This window comes from Sesamum indicum, linkage group LG11 (assembly GCF_000512975.1).
Source record: "Sesamum indicum cultivar Zhongzhi No. 13 linkage group LG11, S_indicum_v1.0, whole genome shotgun sequence".
Lineage (NCBI taxonomy): Eukaryota > Viridiplantae > Streptophyta > Magnoliopsida > Lamiales > Pedaliaceae > Sesamum > Sesamum indicum.
In genome coordinates, this window is record NC_026155.1 from 13,017,080 (window position 1) to 13,042,297 (window position 25,218).

At 34.2% G+C, this 25,218-nt stretch overlaps 4 protein-coding genes across 9 annotated transcripts; all 4 read right to left on the bottom strand.

Moving 5' to 3' along the window:
• LOC105174258 (probable xyloglucan endotransglucosylase/hydrolase protein 32) lies at positions 1-2,752 on the bottom strand. Its single transcript, XM_011096295.2, has 4 exons — positions 2,405-2,752; positions 2,226-2,326; positions 1,763-1,980; positions 1-784 (listed from the first exon to the last, which is right to left on the bottom strand). Exons 1-4 carry the CDS (start codon positions 2,607-2,609, stop codon positions 418-420), a joined length of 891 nt encoding a protein of 296 aa, XP_011094597.1. The 5' UTR covers positions 2,610-2,752; the 3' UTR covers positions 1-417.
• On the bottom strand, positions 10,979-13,684 carry LOC105174259 (S-adenosylmethionine synthase 3). The gene is made up of 2 exons (XM_011096296.2): positions 13,529-13,684; positions 10,979-12,432 (listed from the first exon to the last, which is right to left on the bottom strand). The coding sequence occupies exon 2, from the start codon at positions 12,423-12,425 to the stop codon at positions 11,253-11,255; it is 1,173 nt and encodes a 390-aa protein (XP_011094598.1). The 5' UTR covers positions 12,426-12,432; positions 13,529-13,684; the 3' UTR covers positions 10,979-11,252.
• LOC105174260 lies at positions 14,952-17,660 on the bottom strand. The gene is made up of 6 exons (XM_011096297.2): positions 17,173-17,660; positions 15,865-15,962; positions 15,668-15,739; positions 15,430-15,554; positions 15,271-15,343; positions 14,952-15,179 (listed from the first exon to the last, which is right to left on the bottom strand). Exons 1-6 carry the CDS (start codon positions 17,489-17,491, stop codon positions 15,075-15,077), a joined length of 792 nt encoding a protein of 263 aa, XP_011094599.1. The 5' UTR covers positions 17,492-17,660; the 3' UTR covers positions 14,952-15,074.
• Positions 18,243-24,304, bottom strand: LOC105174261. Of its 6 annotated transcripts, none has more exons than XM_011096300.2 (13): positions 24,061-24,304; positions 23,777-23,896; positions 22,823-22,964; positions 22,524-22,677; positions 21,887-22,100; positions 21,498-21,561; positions 21,304-21,348; positions 21,159-21,212; positions 19,958-20,077; positions 19,424-19,548; positions 19,090-19,141; positions 18,572-18,718; positions 18,243-18,504 (listed from the first exon to the last, which is right to left on the bottom strand). In XM_011096300.2, exons 1-12 carry the CDS (start codon positions 24,213-24,215, stop codon positions 18,620-18,622), a joined length of 1,344 nt encoding a protein of 447 aa, XP_011094602.1. In that variant the 5' UTR covers positions 24,216-24,304; the 3' UTR covers positions 18,243-18,504; positions 18,572-18,619. The 6 variants fall into 6 exon arrangements, with proteins under 6 accessions (XP_011094602.1, XP_020553287.1, XP_011094601.1 ...); XM_020697628.1 differs by having other exon boundaries at positions 21,159-21,206; positions 21,498-21,555; positions 22,524-22,722; XM_011096299.2 differs by having other exon boundaries at positions 21,498-21,555; positions 22,524-22,722.

Below are 25,218 nucleotides of genomic sequence, written 5' to 3' on the forward strand. Positions count from 1 at the left end.
TGAAATGAACCAAAAATCTCTTGCTTTATTGACAAATTGACAAGTGAATATACTCTCTCTCTCTCTTTCAAACTAAAAATACACTCTCACTCTTTCTCTCTCCTTATTCATCAACCCTCACTCACTCTCCTGTCCGGTCCTTTTTCTTTTTTCCTTAATGAATTAAAGAAAAAAAAAAACCCATTGAAAAACATAATATACAAATTAAGACAAATTCAAAGAAGAAAATGCAAATTTTCAATTTTTGGTAGCTTGGATGCTCAACTTCTACTCTTGCACTTTGTTGTTGGCAAGAGGGACCCATCTCAAGGAAACCCTTTTTCCTTTTTTTTTTTTTTTTTTTGGGAATTGTGGTAGCAATTTAAGATTGAAATACATCATATATTTCGGGCTTGACTGTAAGAATCTTAATTTCAACTAGCGCCAACATTCTGGAGTAAGTGAATGGTCCCTTTTATAGTCCCTGCAATAATCATATACCATATAGTGACTTTGTACCCATTGCATAGCCCTGGTTTGTTGCCCAGTGAGGCGACCGGAGCGGTAGGGCGAGGCGGAGACAGGGTGGCACCATGCCGGAGCATATGCGGTGCAACCACTCGCCTTGAAGTTGGTGAATTTTCCGACGAAGGGTTGGTAACGATAATCGGCCTTGTATTTACCATCCTCGGTTGCCCATGACGATGCATCCCATATTGATCCATACACCCACATTGGTCTTAAGGGAAATGTTGTCGCACTCTTTCTTGGATACCTTCTTATTGGCACATCGTCCACAAAGAATCTTGTAATAAATAAAAAAATAAATAAGATCAAATAAATACAAAGTGGAAAGGAACAAATTAGATGATCACATCACCCAATTGTGGAAATGAAATGCAATGAATGTTGTTGATTTCTAGATCTCAATTATTACTAGGGTACGTTTAGCAATCAAGATTTTGGCTTGGATCTTGTGATGGTATGGGATAGAATACTTTCGGTGGAAATGCTTTTTGGTGTTTCATCTAAGTTAAATAAATTGTTGTGGGCTAGCATTTATTCTTGAAGGGATGTTTTAGGTGGAGGTACCAAAAATATAGTGTAGTATGTAAAATTCTTATTTTAAATTAAATTTAGTTGAATTAAATTAATTATGAAGTAAATGTGATATATTTGTCATGTGCTTGATTATTTTTCAGATAATATAATATAAAATTTTTTTAATCCAAATCAAATTTGATCGAATCAAATTAACCAGTTACAAAGTAAGTGTGATATACTTAATTACCAAGTATTTGGTTACTTTTCTTGAATTATATATACATCAATCTCATAACAAATGTATCATACTTGTCATATAATTAGTTTAGGCAGACCAAAATCGATTTGAGTTAGCATTTCTTGTAGAATAAGAATAAAAAATAGTAACATATGTTACTCTTTTATCGAATAGGAGAAGAAAAAGAGAATAGAGGACAAAAAAAACCATTGCAAAAGAAGAAAAATTAGAGAAGGACTACACGAGTTTAGTTAATTGAGGGGTAAAAGTGAATTTTACACCCTCTATGAAATGCTGGGAGTAGTATAAATAGACCTTCAAGTTATTGTAAGGAAGACTTTGGGCTAAATAGAAGAGGAAAGTTGATAGTTTGAGAACTGTCACATATTTGAAGTGTGTTTAAATTACTTGTCGTTTGTTTATTTCCCATTACTGATTTATTAATTTGATCATATAATTGATTGGGTCATTTCTAGAGTTTGAGTTTATGACATTTCTTACATGATCTCCTTGGGACTCCACAGTATGGCGTAATGATGAAAATCTTGTGTGGGATCGAACCATAAATGAAATTTCATCTCTCTCCCAATAATTCTTCCATCCCCACTTCCTCGTACATACACATTTGTCTGAAGTGTATATGGCTTCCCAAATGTCGTCCCAAGAAACTCGATATCCACCTCATCGTGGAACCCTGGATGAGCTTCATTGTTTGAAAGCTGTGGAAACAAATAAAAAGTTTATCATAATACTTGAATTATTATATCAAGATTAATTCAACCTCACTCAGTAAAATTTTCAAAAAAGGACAAAAAAGAAAAAGGGAAAAAAGACAAAGTAATTAATTACTATGTAGGTTTTGACGTTGATGTAGACGTTATTTACTTAACATTTTTGGTATGTACCAACTTGGTACTTACGTGTAATATAAAGTAAAAACGTCATCATTATCACAAAATCTTACATAGAAAGCGGTAATAACTCCAGCAGTATAGCCCGGTTGGAGCTTAACGGATGCTCCGAAGTACCCGGATCGAAATGGTTTCACCGACTTGAACCCACTTCCTGTTATACCCAAAAACAATAAGATTCAAGACCGAAATATGCTGAAGAATCAAAATCAAGAAATGGATAAAAATGGACCAGAGTTTCTGTCAAGCCAAATGGTGATTCCATTGTTATCGACGCTCTGATGACCCGGACCCCAGAGGTTTCTGTACCCCTGATAGAAGCTCATGGAGCGGAACCGGGTACTCGGGTAGTAACCCGGTAAGGGTGGCCATTGACCCGCATTGGCGGCTAATGGGGCAATGAGGAGGATAATGAGTGGAAGAAGTTGAAAAGCCATGAAGATAGAGCTTGCGAGGGGAGAGAGTGATGATATGTAGAGTGAGTGAGTGAGAGTGAGAGAGAGATGGTGATGTAGTAGTGAATGCAGGTTGAGACAAGAGAGTGTTGGATGTAAATGTGTAGATGGGAGAGGGAGTATGGCTGTGGCACTACACTTTGCTATAAATAATGGGATTGGTAGGTCCATCTTTACCTATATTTTGAGGTCTTCCTCGCCCCACTTCTCATCTATTTCATTTGTATAAGTTATTTTACACTTTATCATAATTATAATTATTTTTTTTATTATTTAAAAAATTATAATTATTTTTAAATACTAACGATAATTTAATAAGTAATTCCTTGTGACAATTCATTGTCAGGCGTATTTATTAGACATATCATAGTTAATTCTAGAAGAGTGTTTGTAATTTTTCATACAACAAGAAGATATTTGAAATTAAAAAAATATCAGAAAAGCCTGTTGTCATTTACCCTTTACAGTTACTAGCTTCTAGTTAAAATTTTGATGAACTCTTGTTATTCATATTTTATACGTTTCATTATTATTTTATTTAATAATACAATAAATTTTAAAAATATTTGATAAGATGTTTTCAGGCCATCTACCGGTCAATTGATTCAAATTGATCCCGACAAGATTGCTCTCAAAATCTTTGACGTAGTTCAAGGGATCTCACACATAATCAGCAAAGGCGTCTGGTTTCAATTCCTCGCTACTATAGCGAGCGTGATACGAAATAAATAAGACGGAGGAAAGATTATGGCAAGTCGGCAGCAGAACAGCAACCGGTTTATAATAGTTTCTGTAAATGGGAAAAACTACAAGCTGTAACATTCGTTGACAACGCTTTATCATCCAAAAAGAACATTTGGATTCATTATCATATTTTCATACTTGTCAATAGAATTATGTTGCTGCACAGTAGTAGTTATACTAATGGTGGAAAGTCCACTTTACCTCTCCCACTGCTGAAAGCAACATTTATGTCTAGCTGTCTCATCCTTTGAAGCTAAGAATTTCAGATTACACACACACAGACACCCCCCACCCAACTGATTCTTGTGTAATTTTTACCTCTCCTTTTATGAGTAGTTTTTCAATGTATTGGATTCTGGGCATGCAGTAGGCTGTCATGGACCCAATCACTTTGTGGGGTCTGAAAATCAAGCTTCTGATTAATGGTGTTTTCATTTCTTGTGAACTTTGCGTATTCTTTTCTTTAATGGAGTAGGGTCACCAGGTATCTAAGCATTGAGTTCCATGGATTCGATTTGATTTCCTGCCATAACATACACAACATTCATAAACTAGCTAATACATCTATTTAGACATTTGTTGATGGTGATTTTTTGATAAGTTTGCTCTTCATGCTTAATTATCAGGTGATTTATGAGTTAACCTGAACTAATTGTATAGCAAGTGCAATACACTTATGGTGTGATTGGTGTGCAAGTGTATAGTTTGGAAAAGTGACTAATTGGCAAGTGTATATATAGATCGCACTTGCTCAATGATTGTTTGGTTCGACCAATCGAATTTGGGTAATTGAGTTTATGTACTTGTTTATATTTTAGCGAAATTCTAGATAGTGATTTTACGACAAACTTAGGGAGTGTCTGCGAAAACGTCTACTTTTTTAAAAAAATATTTTTAGTTTGTAGAAAAAATTAAAAGTTATAGTAAAATTAAAAGTCGGTAGTGTTTGCAAAAAAGGTTAAAAGCAGATAAAAACTAAATTGAGTAGTGTTTGAGAAAAATACTTCTAAAACATGCTTAATTGATTAAAGACGATTCTGTCCCCGTGTGTCAAAATGATATTATTTTAACATTTGTACTTGTCTTTTGTTGATAGTAAAACAATAAAGTTTATTCCAATTAGTGTATCTCATATTTAATTTTTATAAACATTTATTGTTTATATTATTAAAATATTAAATACTACAAAAAGAGTTGAATGTTTCATTCAATAATGCTTCCACTAAGTCATATAATTATTCATTCACAGTCAATAAATAAACTTGTATGATTGCCCAAAAAGCATATTTTTTTATTAATCAATCATAATAATTTAATTTATAATTTTATGTGATATAAAAATAATATCAAATAATATAGAAAGTAAAATATAAGTATTCTAGAATATTAAATATTTGAAAATATAAATTTTGTTAGTGTTAAACTATTTAAATTAATTGAAAATTCTAACATCACTTTAAAAGAGAAATTTTGAAAATAAATTAAAAAGGATAAACTCAAATTAAAATTTTTATAATGAGGGCTAAGTAGTCTAAAAGAAAATTAAATTTATTTATCAAAAAATTAAAGCAGCTATAGCACTTTAAAAATACCATAAGGTGAAAAATATTTTTTGAAAGTTCTTGTAAACACTCTCTTAGTCCTTGGGTGCAATTTTCATCTATATATATATATATATATATTTATGGTTCTTCATATACTATATTTTCGTTTTCAATGATATGATTTGATAGGATTAGGGGCTGACAATTTGATGGAATTGAGAATTTAGCTTCTTTTGCTTATATTATGATAATGTGTTTGAATGAAAGAGTTGCTAATATTTACAAAGAAATATTAATTCAGAAAAATTTACAAAGAACATCTCAGTGTGTAAAAGTTACAATTCTTGATATTTTCTCGAATTATACCTAATTAATGTTGTTATTTAAGCATCTTATTTCTACTTTAATTATCATTTTCTTATCTCTCTAAATAAATTAATCTTTTCAGTCTAAAAATTGTCAAATACATCCGTCAATGACCCGTTTTCATCCTTCTTAATTCAGAAAAACCCGTTTTGCCATTTGATGTTCTTTCATTCTCCATCACATATTTTTAGAAAAATAAAATAAAAGTTGAAAACTAGTAGTAGTTCTGATGATGTATAGTTCTTTAGAATTAGCCAAATCAAGGAACCCTACCAGCCCAACATAAAAAACCAACACCTCCATTTGGGGCACGATCAAAAAATAGATTATGAGTTTGCGCCATATAAAAAAAGTTAGAACATCGATTATTATTTTACATTTATTAATAAAAAAAGGTAAATTATAATCACCTTCCTCAAGATCTGATATAATTGAAAGTATGTATTTATTATTTGAAAAATTATAACTAGTCCTCTTTTTTTCACGTCCATCAATTAACTAGTTATTTCGATACATCCATTAGATTTCTATTTAATTTTTATAGGTGAAGCAATCAATGCCCTTTTGTATTGCGAACCGTAATTAATTTTTAGGAACTAATGAGTTTTATGGATAATTTACTTTATTCGTCCTCAATTTTTTTTTGTTATATTTTTGAAAGATTTTAAAAGAGAAAGCTGTATTAGAGAGAGAGAGAGAGAGGTTTAGGTCGACGATCGATTTGGTGGTGTGAAAGAGCAATAAGAAAGAGGGGAGTGGGTGTTGTCTGAGGTGCATTGGGCATCAGTCATCAACATCACCGCTATTCTAAGCCTTTTTCTTCATTTGACAGATTTAATGAACGTATCATCAGAGGGACCGCCACCTCTTTCTTCCTTCATCTCTTCACTTCCATTTTCAATATCTTTTTTTCAAATATATATATATTTTACTTAGTTACGTTTAATTGGTCATTAATCTGTTGTGTCGGCCATAGACAAAACGGTGAGGGGGGGAGATTAATGTGGGTCCGGGTTGGGGGATTAAGAAAATCAAATTTTCAGCATCAGATTCCTGATCAGATATTTTGAATAGAAATCTATAGAATCTTCCTCATATTTCATGCATAGCTTGCTAAATTAAAGAATATATATATATAGAAAAAAACATGGTATTTTATAGCTCATTTTGTTTGGGTGAAAAGCGAATATATAAAAAAATTAAAAAAGTACAAAGAAATGCATAAAATAAAGATTTATATTTGGTTAGCGGGAATAAGTGGAAAGGAAGTAAAATTGAAATTTTTTCGATATTCGATTTTATTTTTGTTCAACATTCAATGAAAAACATTGAAAAAATAGTGCATTTGAAATTGTATTAGATCCAACTGAATACTTGAAAATGAAAATATATATATATATATAGCAGGGACAAACACGTCCCACTAAACCTATTAATTTAGGATATCAAAGGCTGCTAAGGGACAGTCGTAACAACATTAATGCACCCAAAGACGTCCCTTTCATTGTAACTACTATTATGTGTGTCTCATGCCCCTAATTTGTTAACAACAAACATTTTGTCTTTATGAGCTTTCTCATTCCTTGATAAACTCAAAGGACAGTGTCCCACGATACACACCTAATTAACACCACTATTTCTCTTTGTTTACTAATTAACACTAAATTAACCCACCAATTCTTTATTCATTTTTCCCATTCCCAAATGCTTCAATTTGGTCAAAACCCCATTCATTTTTTTTTACAAAAATCACCCTAATTATCTATACAATAATCACACACACACACACACATATATATATATATATCGCTAGAAGAAATACAAATCTTCATTATGATTAATTATTATATTTAAAAATTAAAAGTTATATGAACACTAATTAATCATGATTGTTGAATAGTTATTTGCTGTAGTTTCTGAAAGTTAAGTGAAAACATTAGCTATATCTAAAAATTATAGCAAATATTTTGGTCATAGGTAAATAATAACATATATTGATTAACAGTGTTCAAAATTTTAAATTTTCACATCGATTATATTTAATCATAGAAGATAATATTGATCGATCATAGTTTTAAACTGTATTGAATCATAATGTGGAGAATATTCCAATTTCTTAATTTCTTGTGTATATATTTTTACGCAACAAATTAAATGCATATCTTATAAATTGAACATTACGGTAAACTACAACAAATTTTCATAACGTTTGACATAATTACGAATATGTCCTTATTGTTTGAAAAATCATAAATACCCTCTCCCTGATATTTTATGAAATTATGTAATTGTTGGATGGATGGACGCAATTGTTAACTTTTCCTTATTGTATATTTTTTTAAAAAAATAATAAAAAAAATCGGACGAGTTGGATGAAAAATTTTAAAAAATATAATTCATAGTCCACAAGGGCGTAAAAATAATTCATGTTCATTCAAGGTTGAATTTTGACAAATTTGATTAATGTGATATATACTATTTCTTGGCAAGGGTGTAATAACTCAAGCAAGTACAGAGGGATCCTAAGAATTAAATGATGTCTGCCGACAATGTTAGGTTTCGGTGTGTACTGTTTAAGCAGTAGTTTATCACTTCATTATCAATTGGTGCAATTATTTGAATTGAAGAATTTTTCATATTTTATTAATGTACGAAATCGACACCATTGTTTTTAAATAATTAAGAAAGCTATTTTTATGATTTTTCTTTTTAATTTCAGAGCATCAAAATTATAGAAGCTGAAAGATTTGTGATTCCATCCACCATTCTAACAAAGTTCCAAATTTTTGCAGGTAGCTCGTTTGTGGTATGCCGCGACGGTGAGGGACACCGTTAGGGAGAGGCAATTATTGTACTCGTGTTTTGGCTATGTTCGAATACGAATAATTTGATAATCATGTTTTTTAAAACCTGTTCAAATCTTTCATATTTCAGAAAAGAATATGTGTTGTGGTCCGACGAGGAGGATCAAAACTTGTTGATCAATTCTTTTTTGAGAATTCGAACCCGTAATATATATCTTTCACATGAATAAGGTGTCGTTATTGAACCACTTGATCGTCTCCATAATGTGATTGGATGATGACGATGTTCTTGGAACTTCAAAAGGTATACATATAGAAAGCCAAGAATTTGGGTAAAAGAGAAGCTTTTGAAAGCCAAAAATATCGGTGAAGTGAAGGAAGTAAAAAGGGTGAATGTTTCTTGTCTCATGTTACAACTATTGTGATGCAAATCTAATAGTTACTTCAAGGGCGTTTTTGGGTTTTTACTATAGTTTTTGTAGGGTGGTTTGGAGAATTCGTACTCTCAACATAAATAACAGTCTTGAGTAGACATACGAAGGGAATCAATTACAAAATACCATAATGTCCTAGCATTATTGACAAGCCTTCGTACCATATACGAGCAAAGTTGTAACTAAACACACTAAAAGTTGATTTATGAATGTTGCCCAATGTTTCCCTATTTGACTAAATTTTCTCACACTCTCTAACTCTCAAGTCTGACTTTTCTTTTTATGATCTCTTACATGTAAAGTTTGACATTAGAAATACCCTTTTCAGTAATTTTAAGCATAACATTAAATTCTTGTACTCGTATGAGTTCATAATTCGCTTGTTAAATAAGACAAAAGGAATTAAATGAAAGTGTCTATAATATAATTCAGTCGTGTTCTCAATCTCAACGTCATGTAAAATAAACAACATCTTTATTTGTTGTCGTGCATTTGTTATGATCTAAAAGATCATGTATTAGACTACGGCAAGGCAAGGACAAGTGGTAGTCCAACAAGGTCTAGTAAAAATAACGCAATTTTGAGAATAAATAAATTGCTAGAAACCAAAGGGCCAATGATATTGAGAAATGCATAAGGTGGGCAATGTATAGATTTGGTGAAAGCATTTTATTTTTATTTTTTATGGTATAGTTGTTTAAGGTATGTTTGTTTAGGCATTTTGGAACTGGGCTTCTGCATATGCTGGGCCATGGGCTTGCTTGATTTGGCGATCCTTTGAAGTTGTGTACATAATGGGCAATTCTATGTTCCCACTGGATCTTGGATTTTGGACTGATATAGTGCATGATAAACGAAACTTTTTTGGCGTTTAAGTGGATATCATTTTGGTTAATTTATCCCAAATAAAGGGCAGAAAAATCCTAAAGATAGGATCTTTGTATATTGATGAGCCTTGCAAGTTTTTGGCTTCAGCCTCTCTGGACAAGGTAAGGTAATATTTCACTCTGAGGCCTAAAACCCCCAGCTCAACTTCATATCAAAACTTCTCCTTCCAACGTACAGATTTTGACCCTTTTGTCTGTTTTTCTCAAGCAGAATGTGAAATTGCATTGTTAAACCCTTAAAAGATGATCTCTTGTTTTGTTTTCTATTTTCATTTCATATGAAGATTGAGTTGATGTGTGTGACTATTGCTTTGGTTGCATAATACTTTTTTCTGTTTTCTTTTTGTGATGATTCATAGGAGCCCGTTTGTTTTTATCTTAGTGACATGCTGGATTGTATAGTTATCTGTGGAATCTTTCATGAATTCTCAGAAACACTCATCTTTTATGTTGATGTTGTTTCATGGATAATTTTCTTTCTTGAGTTCCATCAGATCCTTTGATAGCAAATTTGAACAAGTTCTTGATTATTGTGTGTTTGCCATTTATTTTGAAATCGAAGATGCTGTTCTTGATGGATTTTGTACTTACTGGTATTGACGTTCAGTGGCAGCACAGTTACATTGTTTATTTTGGCAGCATATATATATATATATACGAGAATAATTTAAATAAATTGTTTAAGAATGTGAAAATATGAATGAATGACAATAAATTTTATTAATATTTAGTTATTTATGTTATTTTATAGGAATATTGTTATTTTTTTGTTACATAATTTATATGTAATTAATAAGAATATTATTCTTCTAATACATAAGTATAACTTTTTCGAAAGTCTAATTATGATTCAAATTTATGTGCTCAAATACATTTATACTTATTTTGATTTTTCAATATCATTTATTATACTTTGTTTTTTGTTTTCTAACCTTAGTTCCGAAGTGCACAAAATTATTACATATAATAATACAAGAAATACATATTCATATAAAATCCTCTAACATTTACATTTCTAGAGTATTTTTTGGCCCTGTTCGTCGATCTTTCTTTGATAAATAACTTTTTTACAAATGATTTGTATATATTTTCTAGGTGTAGTGACGTATCTTTACAATTGATAATTAACAGTTTGAAGAGAATAATATGCTTATAAACATGTTATATATTGTGAATCACTTGGCCAATTCATTAATAATGAAATCTTATTCTATTAGCATGCATAGAAATATTATAAAAGTGAATTTACTAATAATTTAAACTTTTCGAATAATATCGTTGCAATACAGTTGTGTTTGATTATATCAATATAGGGTTAATTTAGTTAAAACTGCAACAATTCATACTTTTTACATATAGAAAAAGAATACTTAGATGGATAGACAGAATAGAATAATTATAATCACACATCAAGTTCATCGTTTTCATAAATTATTTACAAGGATCTCACGAATCAAGATGTGCTCCGCTTTTAAGTTGGAACACCCATAGTCAATTTATATATATACGTATGGTGCTTCTGGAGTTGCTGCTATACCAATAAAACAAAACAAAAAAGCCCCAACAATAGCATTTTGTTCAACATGAAACAACTTTTAGTATATAGTTGATTAATTCGGAAATCATGGAATTCAACATAAGAGTTACTCAAGGTGATCCCATACAGCTGAGCTGCTACAGAAAAATAGAATATCACAACAACTTCGCTAAAACCAAAATGAACCCAAAAAGAAACATGCATTCAACAAATACTCCAGTCTCCTCGTATCCCTAACAAGAGAGCAAAAAATAGTATTGATCCCACGTCACGGAGTCCTGAAAAATAGCAGTAACCGTAGTCCAGAAATCAAGCTTTAGGCTTGAGGATCTTGGCAGTCTCCCAAGTGAAGTCGGGATCATCACGGCCAAAGTGACCATAAGCAGCAGTCTTCTGGTACCTGAAGTTGCCTCCTCTCTTCAAGTCCAGGTTGATGGCAATCATTCCTGGCCTAAAGTCAAAGTTCTCCTTGATAAGAGCCAGAATATCCTTGTCAGGGATCTTACCTGTCTTGTAGGAATCAACGAACACAGACAGTGGTTCTGCTACCCCAATAGCATATGAAACTTGCACAATGCATCGGCGAGCAAGTCCTGAAGCCACCACACTCTTGGCCGCTTGTCTAACAATATATGCACCACTCCTGTCCACCTTGGTTGGGTCCTTGCCAGAGAAAGCACCCCCACCATGGGCACCCCAGCCACCATAGGTGTCAATGATGATTTTTCTACCAGTAAGACCTGCATCTCCATGTGGGCCACCAATGACAAATCGGCCAGATGGGTTGAGGTGGAAGATTGTCTTGTCATCAAGGTACTGGGCTGGAATCACAGGCTTGATAACATGCTCTTTTAAGTCCTTTGCAATCTGCTCGTTGGTAACAGTTTCATCATGCTGGGTTGAGATAAGGACTGTGTGAACTCTAATAGGAACCATGGCGCCACCATCATTTCTGTACTCAACAGTAACTTGTGTCTTACCATCAGGTCTCAACCATGGGCAAGTTTTGTTCTTCCTAACTTCAGTCAGTCTGGCCCCGAGCTTGGTGGCAAGGACATGAGTAAGAGGCATCAGCTCTGGTGTTTCATCAGTTGCATAGCCAAACATGTGTCCTTGGTCACCAGCTCCGATTTCTTCAGGTTTCTTAGTTAAATGACCATGAACTCCCTGGGCAATGTCGGGGCTCTGTTGTTCAATGTTGACAAGGACCTTGCAGTTGTCAGCATCTAGGCCAACATCTGGTGATGTGAACCCAATGCCTCTGCATGTATCCCGAACTATCTTCTCATAGTTAATGTTAGCCTTGGTCGTGATCTCACCAAAGACCATAACCATATTAGTCTTTGTGCATGTTTCGCATGCAACTTTGCTCTCTGGATCCTGCTCTAGGCAAGCATCAAGAATGGCATCTGAGACTTGGTCGCAAAGCTTGTCAGGGTGTCCTTCATTGACGGACTCTGATGTGAACAAGAAGGATTCCATATTGTTTCTGGAAACATTGCCAGGGATGAGTTAGTTCGAAGGACATATGCTAAACATTCAGCAATTGGAATAGTAATGAAGTAGGACTTCGTCCTTGTTAAAGTTACTCTGTTTTAGCTCAAAACATATATCAAGCACAAGTAGTTAGGTAGTTATTGCATCTTCTTGTAACTTGAAAGCAACCAATATTCCGAGTCTAGCAGTTTTACATTCTGAACAAAGGCAGAATCTAGAATTACACACTTATGCTGGACACGGAATGCTGCACAGCTCAAACAATTAGAAACTATAAGAGACTCGGGGATCAACTTAATTAAGTAGAATGGTACCACTTCACATGGATTTTTATAGTTGATTTATGACTCATCTCCCAGGCATCTAATCCACATTTACACCTCTTCAAAGCAGATATTATAAAGAAAACCATGCAACTTCCTTAGTGATGAAACAAAGTATTAAATTAGCTACAGGCATGATGAAACAATGTATTAAATTAGCTACAGGCATGTAAGAAACAAATATTTCCTGCGAAAATTTGTTTTATATAAACTTTGAACATCTTCATATATGAAACAAGAGGAAGCGAAAATTCACCATCTAAGTATACTACCTAATGCTGTCCAAATCTTTCACACAACCTAATTTATAGGTAGGAAGAATGCAGAAACATCTTAAAGGCAGATGCAGTACAGATCTAGAAAGACTATAATCAAATAGTGCCACATATGTTAATGGTAATCTATATCTTAGGATTATGCACCCAATAAGGCACTGGACCACCAAACTCGTAAAGCAAAATTCAGATCCTCAACAGAAAACCATAACATTCCTTCTATTAGCACATTTCTCCCTAAAAATCAATGAAAATATGAAACATGGTTTATTTACATCCACCAATTATAAGCTAAGGATTTCATCCCGTAGAAAACATCAGATCCATCAGCATTCGATTCGCAACAGCCAAAAAAATCAATTCGTACGCAGAACAAAGAGATGTGCAAATATACACAAAGAAGAACGAAAATGCTTACGGATCTAAACAAGAACAAAAGCACCATTACCAGATCTACTACAGTAAACAACAACTCAGCTCTTATGCTAACCTTTTACGTAGAATAAGATCCTCAGATCTGCAGACTATAATGGAGGAGGAGGAGGAAGAGAAAGCAAGAGCGCAAAGCAGAATGATTTTTTTGGAATGAAAACGCGGGCTATATATACAGGCGGATCCAAATGACTCGCTCTGTATAGTTTCCGTTGGGAAACCAAAAACCACCCTAGTCGGGGCCCACCTGGCGAGCTCCTACGTGGTGGGCCTAGGTAAATAAGATATTGCCAAGTGGGTGTTGAATGGTGATCGACGGTGGGGTTTTACTTTTCTATAGGGTTGGTGGTAACCGGTAAACGGTAATTGTCGAAACACGTTCTTGCTGGTAAGGAGTTGTACTCGGCGCTTCAGGAAATGTACCTGGGTTGGTAAAATGGAGAATTCGGCTCAACTCCAAGTTCAATGAATTTAGCCTATATTTTTTGTGCAGTTGTTTTCATAATTTCATCAGCTGCCAAAATTTTATATCAAGAAAAATGTTACATTACAATAATTATATTACATCTGCACTGAAATTTATATTGTATTTAATGTATCCTATTAATAAAATAGGGGGAGAGGAGTATTTACATATTATTTTATTAAAATATCTTTTCGAATTTATTCATGTTCATTGGTTCTTGAACCTGTGAAAATAACAAATTTTCTCTTTGTCTATTTCTCAATTTGAGAATTAATATTTTAGACGTTATACATAGAACCTAATAAAGATTTTAACATAGATTTGTTTTGTCAATGCCAAAAAAAAAAACAACAAATAAAAGACGTGGAGATCACTTTCTGTGTGTTTCTCCAGTTTTCTAACACAAGTTGACGTAGAAATGTGAATTGTGAAGTATGAATGAAGCAAAGGGAAAGTGGTGAATTCGTGGTGTTTGGGGGTGTAAACAATTCCCGAATGCATGTAAGTTATGGCGATGTGCGGTGCGGGTCCAATTAGCCACATGATAACCGGCCATTCTTTCAATTGAGTGTACGCATTATTCGTTGCATGTGAAAAACTTTGCCATTTAATACGACTTCATTTCGTCGTTATTTCTTTCTAAAATACCACAATACTACTATTATTATAAACATACTCAATTTTACGCAACATGAATGTGTTTGAAAAACCCACCCCAAGAATGGAATGTAAATATTGGAATATTGTTGCCAACAATTTCTGTATGTGATCATTAATTTTAAGTGAATCTTGTAAAAAAAAAAAAAAAAAAGTTACGAAAGTATATTTTAGTCTATTATGGAGATCTAATGAGTTATTACATAGTAATAACAAATCGTGGATAATGTTTATTCAAATAATTGGAAAAATGCAGGCGTTGAAAAAGATATGGTAAAATTTATTGGAGCTGATGTTCATGTATAATAAGGAGGATCGATCATTTGTTAGCAAGAATTTTTGTTTTGGACTTAGAAAATAATAGGTAAAGATATTCATACTATGCAAGTTATAATCTATATCTCAAGAGTGTAAGCTATAGCGATAATGCCAAAAAATGAGTCTTACTAACAAATATTTCTTATGGTTTTTGTCTTAGATATTAGTAACTCAATCCTAGTTGAAGTCCTAGGGCTGCATGAATGAGGAACAACGTCATAATGCCACTGCCCAAGATTCCATGAGCGTTTCGCAATCCAGGATTCCCCTATACAAAGAAATGTCAGAATCAAACTTGTACGACGGAAAGATGGATTAACAGAAATACTCGGATTTTTGGAGGATTGTATTAAGCTCACCTCAAATAGTGATGGTAATATAGTCTGAATTGTTAAAAGAGCAAGCCCGATGAAGCCTGTTACAGCATGAGGACTGCAAGACAAGGGTGGGAAGGAGGTGATTTGATATGCAAAATTATTGATTTGTAGTGATTTGTGTTTCAGGGAAGGACAAGGTACCTTTCAAAGATGGGCTTGTCTGAAGTGAGAAGAGATGTAATTCCACCAGTAGCTCCAAGAGCAAAGAAGAAAAACATTCCTCCAAGAAGCTTAGGGTGCAAATCTTTGGCCTTGGCCTTCTCCTCCTGGGATCATATCACAAGTACTTTTGAGAAGATCAGTAGGAACGAACAGAAATTAAATGTTAATCAACAAATTTAGACTCCCTGCACGTAAATAATTCTCGTCTTAGCCTTACCACATCATCTGAGAGACGAATGCGAAACCCCAAATAAGTTCCATAACCACCCATGGCAAATAGCACAACAGCCTACAAAAGGATGAGAAGTTTATCTTCTGTATAAAGAGAGTAATAAAAAGATAGATGGTTACATCATTTTTCATGAAGATTGCTGAAAAAGATGCCTTTGGGAACTAGTAGGGAACAAGTCTTACCATGTTCCCAGGATGGCCCCAGTGGACAAGCCAATCAGGGAGGTTCCATGCCTTTACGAGCTCAACGAAAGGGCCGAACAGAGATCTCACAGTTGTAGCTGAATTACATGACCAAATCAATGTATTACAAACACGGAAAGAAATAAGAGATTATTATTATATTGGTCAAAATGAAGCATATGTATAACATAATGTACTCCAGTAGCCAGAACGTCGGATAGATGGGAATCGGATAACATATTATTCTAACAAACATGAGAAGATCAAGTAAGATAAGTCTTTTATGCTGGAAACTCAGCAGCTACTGTCTCATGGTGAATGCAAGATATAATATGTCAACCCTGTATTCAGGCTACGGTTCTTATTTTCAAAGTCCACGTATGAGTAATCTTTTTCTTTTCTAGTTGCAAACAGAGGCCCCAATTCTAAAGCAAGAGTCCTTCATAAGAAGAAGTATTAGCTAATTCAGATCAAAGTCAAATATGCTTAGAATATCTATGTGTTCTGCTGTCCTACTCCAGACTCTTCCAAGAAGTAAGTTACCTGTAGATTGGCTAAAAACAGATTAGCCCAAAGCCATCTAATCAAATCCAAGAATGGATCAAAGTAAGACTATTTGCCAAAAATGCCAGTTTGAGAGTACAAAATGAAATATCTTTTCTGGGCACCAACATTTTCATATATTGCACTATCAACCAGAGATTTTCATTGCTTCAGAAAAAATCTACTGCAACACAAGACACAGAATTGCAAGAATATCTAAATTGTAGGACACACCCAAACTTGTGAAGTCCCACTTCACTTCCCCGAAGGAAAGAATTTAGTGTTGTTTTCATGACATATTGGCATTGAATTCATCAACCTCAATAACATGTAATGAGTAGATCTCCTTGACCCACATTGCGAAGGGAAAAATCTAATTTGGGTTCAGCTAGTTCCTTGTAAAGTACCTATCCCAGAATCCATCCAACACCACAATCGTTGGAATAAACCTAAGAGGCTCATCTGTCCTTCAGTCTCCATTTTTGAGATACTACTCAATAGATTACCACGTCACTAGAATACCAGAAACTTAGAATTAGTTGGCAGGTTATTCAACAATCTTGACCCAACAATAAAATATCAATAGCAATGCATATATGAAATTGTTCAACCCAAAAGCCAGTATTACTACCAGAAGAAATTCACTCAAAAAGTTTTAGGAGGTCAACAAAATATTGAAAATCATTTCTAGTAAAATAAAGCCACACGCTAATCAACTCATCATCACACAACTGGGATGCAGAATCAAATTTCAAGTGGCATTACCTCCAGGAAGAGCACCCAAAAGTAGCAAACTCAAAGGAGAGAATGAATACAAGAGTGTCTCAGATGATTCTTCCAATACTTGATCATTTTCCTCGTCAATTACATCGACACTCTCATAAATCTCGCTGCTTTTGACAGCAAATGTGGATTCAAAAAGACCCCTTCTTCTCTTAGTAGCGGCTAATGCAATCGCTAGTGGTGTACAAGGAATTGGTGAGGAATGTGTTGATGGGAAGTGGGAGGCATGTGAAGTGGAAGGTAGAAGAGAAGGAGATGAGTGTGGTGTGAAAGCAGCCAAAGATGCATTTACCACAGCCATTAAGGGGTTTGAGCTATGTAATTCTGGAGTTTGCTGCTCTCTGTCTTCTACCTGTGGAGTGAGAGAGTGAGTGATATGATATCATATAGAAAAAGGAAGTTTGGAGATAGATAGGGAGGAGAGGTTAGGAAAGGCAAGGAAAGAGACACGACTCCGTAGTCTTTTTTTCAAAATTGAGCAGAATGAACCTTTACGCGTGGCGTCAACACACCTTCTTCCCCGCCTTTTCTTTTTAGTTTATCATCTCTCAATTAGTTTAACTACACCTGAAATCCTTTGGTTTATATATAACGCCCCATGTCGGCCCACGTCCCACATTATGTTACTGATAAGTAATTTCAGTTGTTTATAACTCTTAAATGCATTTTCAATAAAAGTTATTGAGACTAAATTACAACAGATTATTATTCGTGCACGCCACATCATATAAAATTTGTCATTTTAATTGATCTATTTATAAAAAATATTCTATTTATGTATATTTTAAATTCATAAAAACTATTTAAAAAAATATCAACTATGATTAATTATATATTTCTTTTTACATAATTAAATTTAAATTATAGCTAACAAATGAACTCAATTGCAATTATCAACTTATAGTTGTGAACTTCGAGCAGTTGCAAAAATCAATTTTTTGTTGTTGAATTGCATGGAAATTGTTTTATGTGTGGCTTAGGCGGAGTCAATTGTACAACGTATGACCTTATATAAGGTCAGCCATCGCCTGGAAGTGTAGTTTAAGACCAAGTTTTGAGTTGAGGCAATTCTCAGGCAGGAAAGAGAAATCGTTCAGAAAACTTCAGAGGGCAGTGTCATTGACTAATCAAGTTGAAAAACAATCTCATACCCTCACTTTCATACAATTGTATTACCAATCAAATGGCAATTGACTGTGATTTTCCATCAGTTCTAGACAGCAGTGTCAAGGGCTGACAGCAAAATGGTAATCAGAATCTAATGCGGTCTTCTTCTTGTGGATCTCAATCATGTCCATAGCATCACTTGATCAGCTGAGCACAAGAAGCAAGAAAGTTAAAGATGCTCTTAACCGGGAACTTTAACCATACTCCTACATACCTTGTGATTCTGTACAAGATCAGGATATAGCTCACGTGCAAGCACAAATCATCTATCTACTCGAAGAATGTTGTTATGTACAGTATTCCGGGAAATCGACTCCCTTTGAGGATCAATTCTCCAAACACCATCAACAACAAACTTTATCTGCGAGCAAAGAAGGTATTTAGGTTACAAGAGAACTAATAAAATAGTAGCTTGTATCCTGTATAAAGATTTAAAATAGATGAAACTGCAAAGTTGTTCCAGTATGTTTTTTGAAGCAGCAGCCTTTATGCCCTGTGTATTTCTATACACGACATAGCCAAGGATGGGAAGCATTGCATATTGTTCTGAAAGATAACCCAATCAACTCCTGCATCTTTACCAAGAACGAAAACCGCCCTTCCCGAATACGAAATTTGGATATATATTTTTTCTTGATTTTACAAAGTGAGTATACATGTTGAGTCTGTGTAGGGATTACAGCTCAAAGTTTTGAAAATTTTACAACATGCAATTGATTGTAGCTTCCGCACCTCGTAAACCCCAGGATACAGCCACAACACTGCTCGCCAAAGTTGAGATGTCCTGACAAATTTTGCTAGGACAGTTAACTTGTGATTCCCATTGGACTTCAAGAACAAAATGGTGTGAACACCAAGATCATTTTCTCAAGGGTTCAAGAAAAATTTGCAAGTGTATCAAAGTAACGAGCATTCGTCAACATTGAAGGGAGCAAAGAAGCATGGTCAAAGACAAAAGAGGATATATTATTTGTAGAAACCTCCAATTTAAACTAATGGTTAAAAATGTAATCACATGTAAGATATGAAGAGAAGTTGAGCAATAAAGAGAAAAAGAACATGAAACCTCGATCCAGTAGAATCAGTGATACTTGATGATGGCTGTAGATCCATTTTAATCCTTTGCTGCCAGCCATTGAAGCTACCAGCTAGCTCCACAGTTTCCCCATCCCCCGAGTATTGGATGTCAACCTAACAACGAAACCCCTTCACTTAAGTCAGAAAATACTACCTCTGGATTCTAACAGAAAACAAGTCGAATACTGGCAGGCAGGTTGGCAGTTATACCTGCAGCATATATTCTGTAACCGAAATATCAAATAAATGGCTTAAATTGTTATGATTCTCAATGTCTTCAATATGTACCATTATATTCAATAGAAGCTTTATTAAGATATATAGCTGAATAAAATGAAAAATTGTTTCTTGAATATTATGATTATTATCAATTGTCCAAACTTCAGAGCATAGCAAGTTTAGATTTGTGCAAGTTGTGATTGGAGTGAGCAAGCTAAATCTTATTTGGTTTATCAGGATGTTAGCGTCCAGTGTCTTCATTTTCAATCGCAACATATTAAAAATTAAAGAAAATGCGACATACCTCCTTTAGCCCATATAGGGTTTCCTCTGCAGCATGCAGTTCAATCTCTTTCTCAGAAATAAGCTTCTGTGCTTTGCTTATTTCTGTTTCTGCTTTACTTTGCAAAACCGATAAGGCAAGCTGAAAGATAGAAATAAAAAGGAAATCATACATGACCTTTCTGTGGTTGATTTCTTAGAAAAGTTGGCTCTTCTAATGCATGAAATCCATGGGATCAGATTAATAGATAACACATAAATGAGATGATTTTTTATAAAATTTCACAAGACCAAAATAAGATAAATATCAATGCGCGTATTTAAAAAAAAATTAAAAGGAAAAAACACACAAAAAACATAATCATTGTTAAAGCAATTCATTTGATCCTAGCTATCTTTAACACCAATAGCATGCATATCACTTTAACTGCTTAACACCACAACAATGCCCTTGCCACAGAGCAAACACTAAGAAGCCTATATCAGGCAATTTCAGGCTTTTAGTTTATGCTTTCTGGAAAAAATTAACTTGGATCTATGTTTTGCTCACAATGCAAAAATACACTCGTTCTGTTGCTGAATAATCAGCTTTACTCCATTTTCACTCTGTTGTTTAATCAGAGTTTTTCATTTGTTGCTTCACTGAAGAATGTCTCACATACAAAAACACAGTCTCACCTAAACAAACTAACAAAGCCACTTGAAAAACATTTACACTTCACGCACCTATGATATAATCACATTATTCCTGAACACTATATTCCTGAGAACTACAGAATTATCCTGCCACTTCCCTTCCTTTAGATTATTAGCAGAACAGAATACAGTTAAGATACCATAAAATATTTGATAAGACGTGGGGACATGTCGAGGGATAACTCTCAGTTCATCCTCTCAGGGTTCTTGAAGTATGAGTCCTTTTAAAATAGGCCCAGTTTCAGCAATTACTGTGAACACACTATTGTAGAAGTGCGGCAACAGATGATTGCTACTCTAGAAACATATCCAGCCATGCATACCATGAAGAAACCCAGACATATACACTCAGACACATAGAGAGAGGGAGAACAGAACAAAGGATGTCTTTTACTACAGTCCAGTAGAAATTTGCATAAGAAAAGAAATATATGTTGCTCTGAACTATTTACAAAAGAGAGAGTACTTCTCTTTCTTGGGAGATGTAAAGAAGTATCATGTCATGTTGTAATGGTTAAATTAGTTACCTTTTCTTTTTCTATCTGCTGCTTCAGTTGGGTGAGCTCCAATTCCTTCTGATGCTAAGCACAGACAATAACAGCTCATTTAGTTATTAATTAACAAAAATCTACAACACTGGATAAAAAGCAGAGGGTTATCCTCAATTTGTACCAGCAAGAATTTGAGACGCTTAATTTCAGCTTGATTCTCCACTTTCTGTTCTTCCATTCAGGCAGAACTCAGAAATAAATCATAGCAAACATAGATATATTAAGGAAAAATTTGTAAAAAGAATAGAGAAGTCCTGGAAAATCTGTAACAAATTATCAACCAGCTCCAACTGACCAATTATACCATAAACTAACCTCGTCATTTACATCTTGGCCACGACCATTACTTCTTTGTTCTTCAGTTGAAATATAACTGTTCCTTCAAAGTAACCCATATGCAGAAATACAGATAAATAAGAAACAAGTTTGAGAAAGTAAGTGAATTGACATAACTTCTTCAACTATGATACATGGATAGTGAAGTGGGAAGCATAATGCTGTAAAAAAATGGAAAGTAACAAAAAAAAATTTAAAAAGTTCGTGCAATCTCATAGTAACCGTAATACATCTCAAGTGCTCCAATTAGGCTCGGGAAGGCAGGACAAAAGAAAATAAAAATGTATGGTGCCAATCAAGTCTGATGCTGGCATGATAAACACCAAATTACCAACCTGCTTATTGGTCAGAAAGCTAGCCGAACTGACCTGGAGATTCTGTTTTCCAATGCGGGATCTTCGACCTTCTGGACTGATGAAGGAAAATTTCCATTTAAGGTTTCAGCACCACTGGTACTACATAGCATAAGATTTTTCTGTTCATGATAACTGGATCCATATTCTGGTTCATGAGAATCTTCTGATTCAATGTTCCTCTCTGCTTCCTCAGCCTGTTTTTCATTCGTAACTCCAGAGCCAGTATCTGAGAATCAAGATGATACTTCATCTCATATACATGAGGCAACAGCATTTTCTGATAAATGCAAACTATTTGATGCCAGAATCCATGAAAATTTTGACGAAAGTATGGCATAGCTGATGAAAAGGATGGAACATGATTTAACTTTACAATAGGATGGCAAAATTACTGCTTCAACTGCATATCTCACAGTCTCAGAGGAAACCATTAAACTCAGAATGTTACTAACTTAGATGTTACGAAGTCATCGATTTTCATATAGTTTCTTACTGTTATAAGAGCCATTAGAAGTCATAGGATAAAAAAATCCATCCAAAAGCAAGAGAGAAAGATAATAGGACAAGAAGGAAAGAACCAAGTTGTTGAGAGCTAAGCAAAGAATGTTCTAACAGTCAAAGTAGAAAAACTATGCAATCCACAACTTACCTTCAATTTTATCCAATTCCCCATGCTGAATAAATCTAGCCACCTTTTCCTGCAAGGATAAAGTTCTTGACCCTGCAGCAACAGAGCTTTGTTCATCTGGCTTGAACTGTTCATCTGTTTCTGTGCAACCACGGAATTCTTCACCTTGGACGTTCTCATTTGACAATACATCATCATATAAAACTTTCAGCTTATCATTCTGACCTTTTCAGACAACAAACGACTATCAAGCAAATATTTAAAATGCACAAGCTTCACAAATGTGAGAAATACACAAATTTAAGTTGTCCAGGACTCACCTCCAGATCCACCAGCACCTCCATCAATCCAGTCTGACCCGTGTCAATACTGGATCCAGTGAATTTTTCCATGGATGAGGTTGCAAGAAGCTCTTTAATAAATTTGTATCCTCTACGCCTGACTACATTTGCAAGATCTTGCCTACAAATTTCTGGAATTAATAGAATCCTAGAGAAACTACAATTATAAGATGTCCCTCACAATAGGTACATTACATTGGACACAGTTGTAGATGCCACACAACATATAAGCAACCTAACTCTTCAATTCCCATATAATCTCTAAGATTGTCTGTACACTGTTAAAGTACAGCAGGGAATTATATAAATCACACTTTTCACACCACTTGCTTTGGAATCCGTAATGTTCTTGTTAATGCATGAGAGATAAAAGAGACAACCATGGAATTATATTTCCTCCTTCGATCTAGCTCTGATATGGAAATCTGAAACTACAATTTCCTAAACTCCTTTCTGAAAATACCATTTGACAACTATCTTCAATTGTTCTATTAGGTTTAAACTCTGTATGTGTGAGAGAGGGTCAGAGTTAGTTAGTCAGGTAGTTCTTCTTCTCTCAGTTGATATTGGGAATTCTACATGTTGTGATGGTCAATGTTATTCAAACCCCTGCAGCACTAACTCTAGTTCGATTTTTACCCCAAAACCCTTAAAGCTTTTCTAGACTTCCCATTCTGGCACCTTAATTCAATTGTTCCTCAGTGTTACTAAAGGGCCTGCATTCAGCTAGTTGATAACGCAAAGTGGCTTATGCTCGCATTGGGGACACATACATAGCCATAAAATTACATAGAATAGATGAAAAAAATCAAGCAATTCCGATCAGAGCCAGCTATAGTAATCAGAAAATTAGAACCCAAATTCGATAACATCCGCTACAAGAATTTGGTAAAACGAAAATTGAAATGGATTGCAAAGCCATATAACTCAAACCTTCCATGGTGTAAGAGCTCCTTCATGGTGGGCACATGATTTTCTGGAAGACCAACAGAGGATAAGAATTCTCTAATATCATTGTAAAGATCTGCATCGCTCTTCACCTTCCTACTAGCTCTGAAAACAACTCGAGGAGAAACCAAGATACTCAAAATGTCAGAAAATACAAGCAACACCAGAAACCTTTACAGCAAAATAACGACAGAAACACCACAAAACACCCCAACTCTAATGCAAATACATCTTACATGCACGAAAACAAAGGATAAAGAGACGAAAACCTGGGAGATTTCTTGATTGAAGAAGCAAAAACCGTAGAGTAACGGCAGTTTTGGCGGTTGCTAATGTGGGAGTTGGGCAATGGAAGATGAAAAGAAAAGGAACGTCTACGGGAAGAGAGAGGGTGCGAAACGGGGAAATGAAAAAGCGTCGCCATGAGAGAGCAGAGAGCAGCACTCAGGGGTTTAAGTCTCAATTCTGAAGAATCTTTTCCGTTGTATAGTTGAAACTTGAGATCTCCCTCTTCGCCACAAATTTATGAAATGCGCGAATGCCTCTTCTTTATCAGAATTTCAGGGGTACTGGGCCAAGAACATTTTCCATATTGGGCTTAATTTTTATGTTGGGCCCATAAAAGTTTATGGGCTTCATAGCTAGTGGGTTAATGAGCTTTGATGGGCCTACGATGCTTCACGTCAGTTTATTTTTATTTTATTTTAAATTACATTATTCTACTTGTTAGACACCTCAACAGTATATAACACGCGAATTAAAATTCACATTGTTTATTAACTTAGAAATAATATTTTTAATTATTTAAATACAAAATCATAGTTAATAAAAAGAGAGTTCAAATTCTGAAATAAAGAGGAAAAAAAATACACCAAAACAACATCAAATATTAAAAAATATTCCAATTATTGAAACTAAATTTAATTTATTTTGAATGTTAAAAAAATAGGGTAAATTGCAACGATCTCCCCTAAAATTTAGCATAATTATGATTATTCCATCGTCATTTGAAAAATTAATAATACCCTTAATTTCAATGATTATCTAACAATCAGCTCAAGAAATATAAGTGTTCCATTTTTATTAATTTAGACTAACATGTATTGCATTTCTCTGCCCCAAAAATAAATAAATAAATAAATAAAAGGGTGTACTGCATTTCTCTTGTTTTTATAGAGTATAGTCTTTATTTATCTTTTCGTGAGTTTTCAATTTTTCATTTAAAAATGTAATTCACATGGTGGGACCGCCCAGTGACGCAATCCATGACGTTAACTCCCTCTTTTATTTTTTCTCTTTTCCATTTTTCATTCTCAAGAAGAAATTGGAGATGAACCCACCACTTCTTTTGGTTCAGTAATTAAAGTCAAACACTGCAAATACGGCTTTGAATTCTTACATAAAATCTAAATGTATGTCTTAATTCT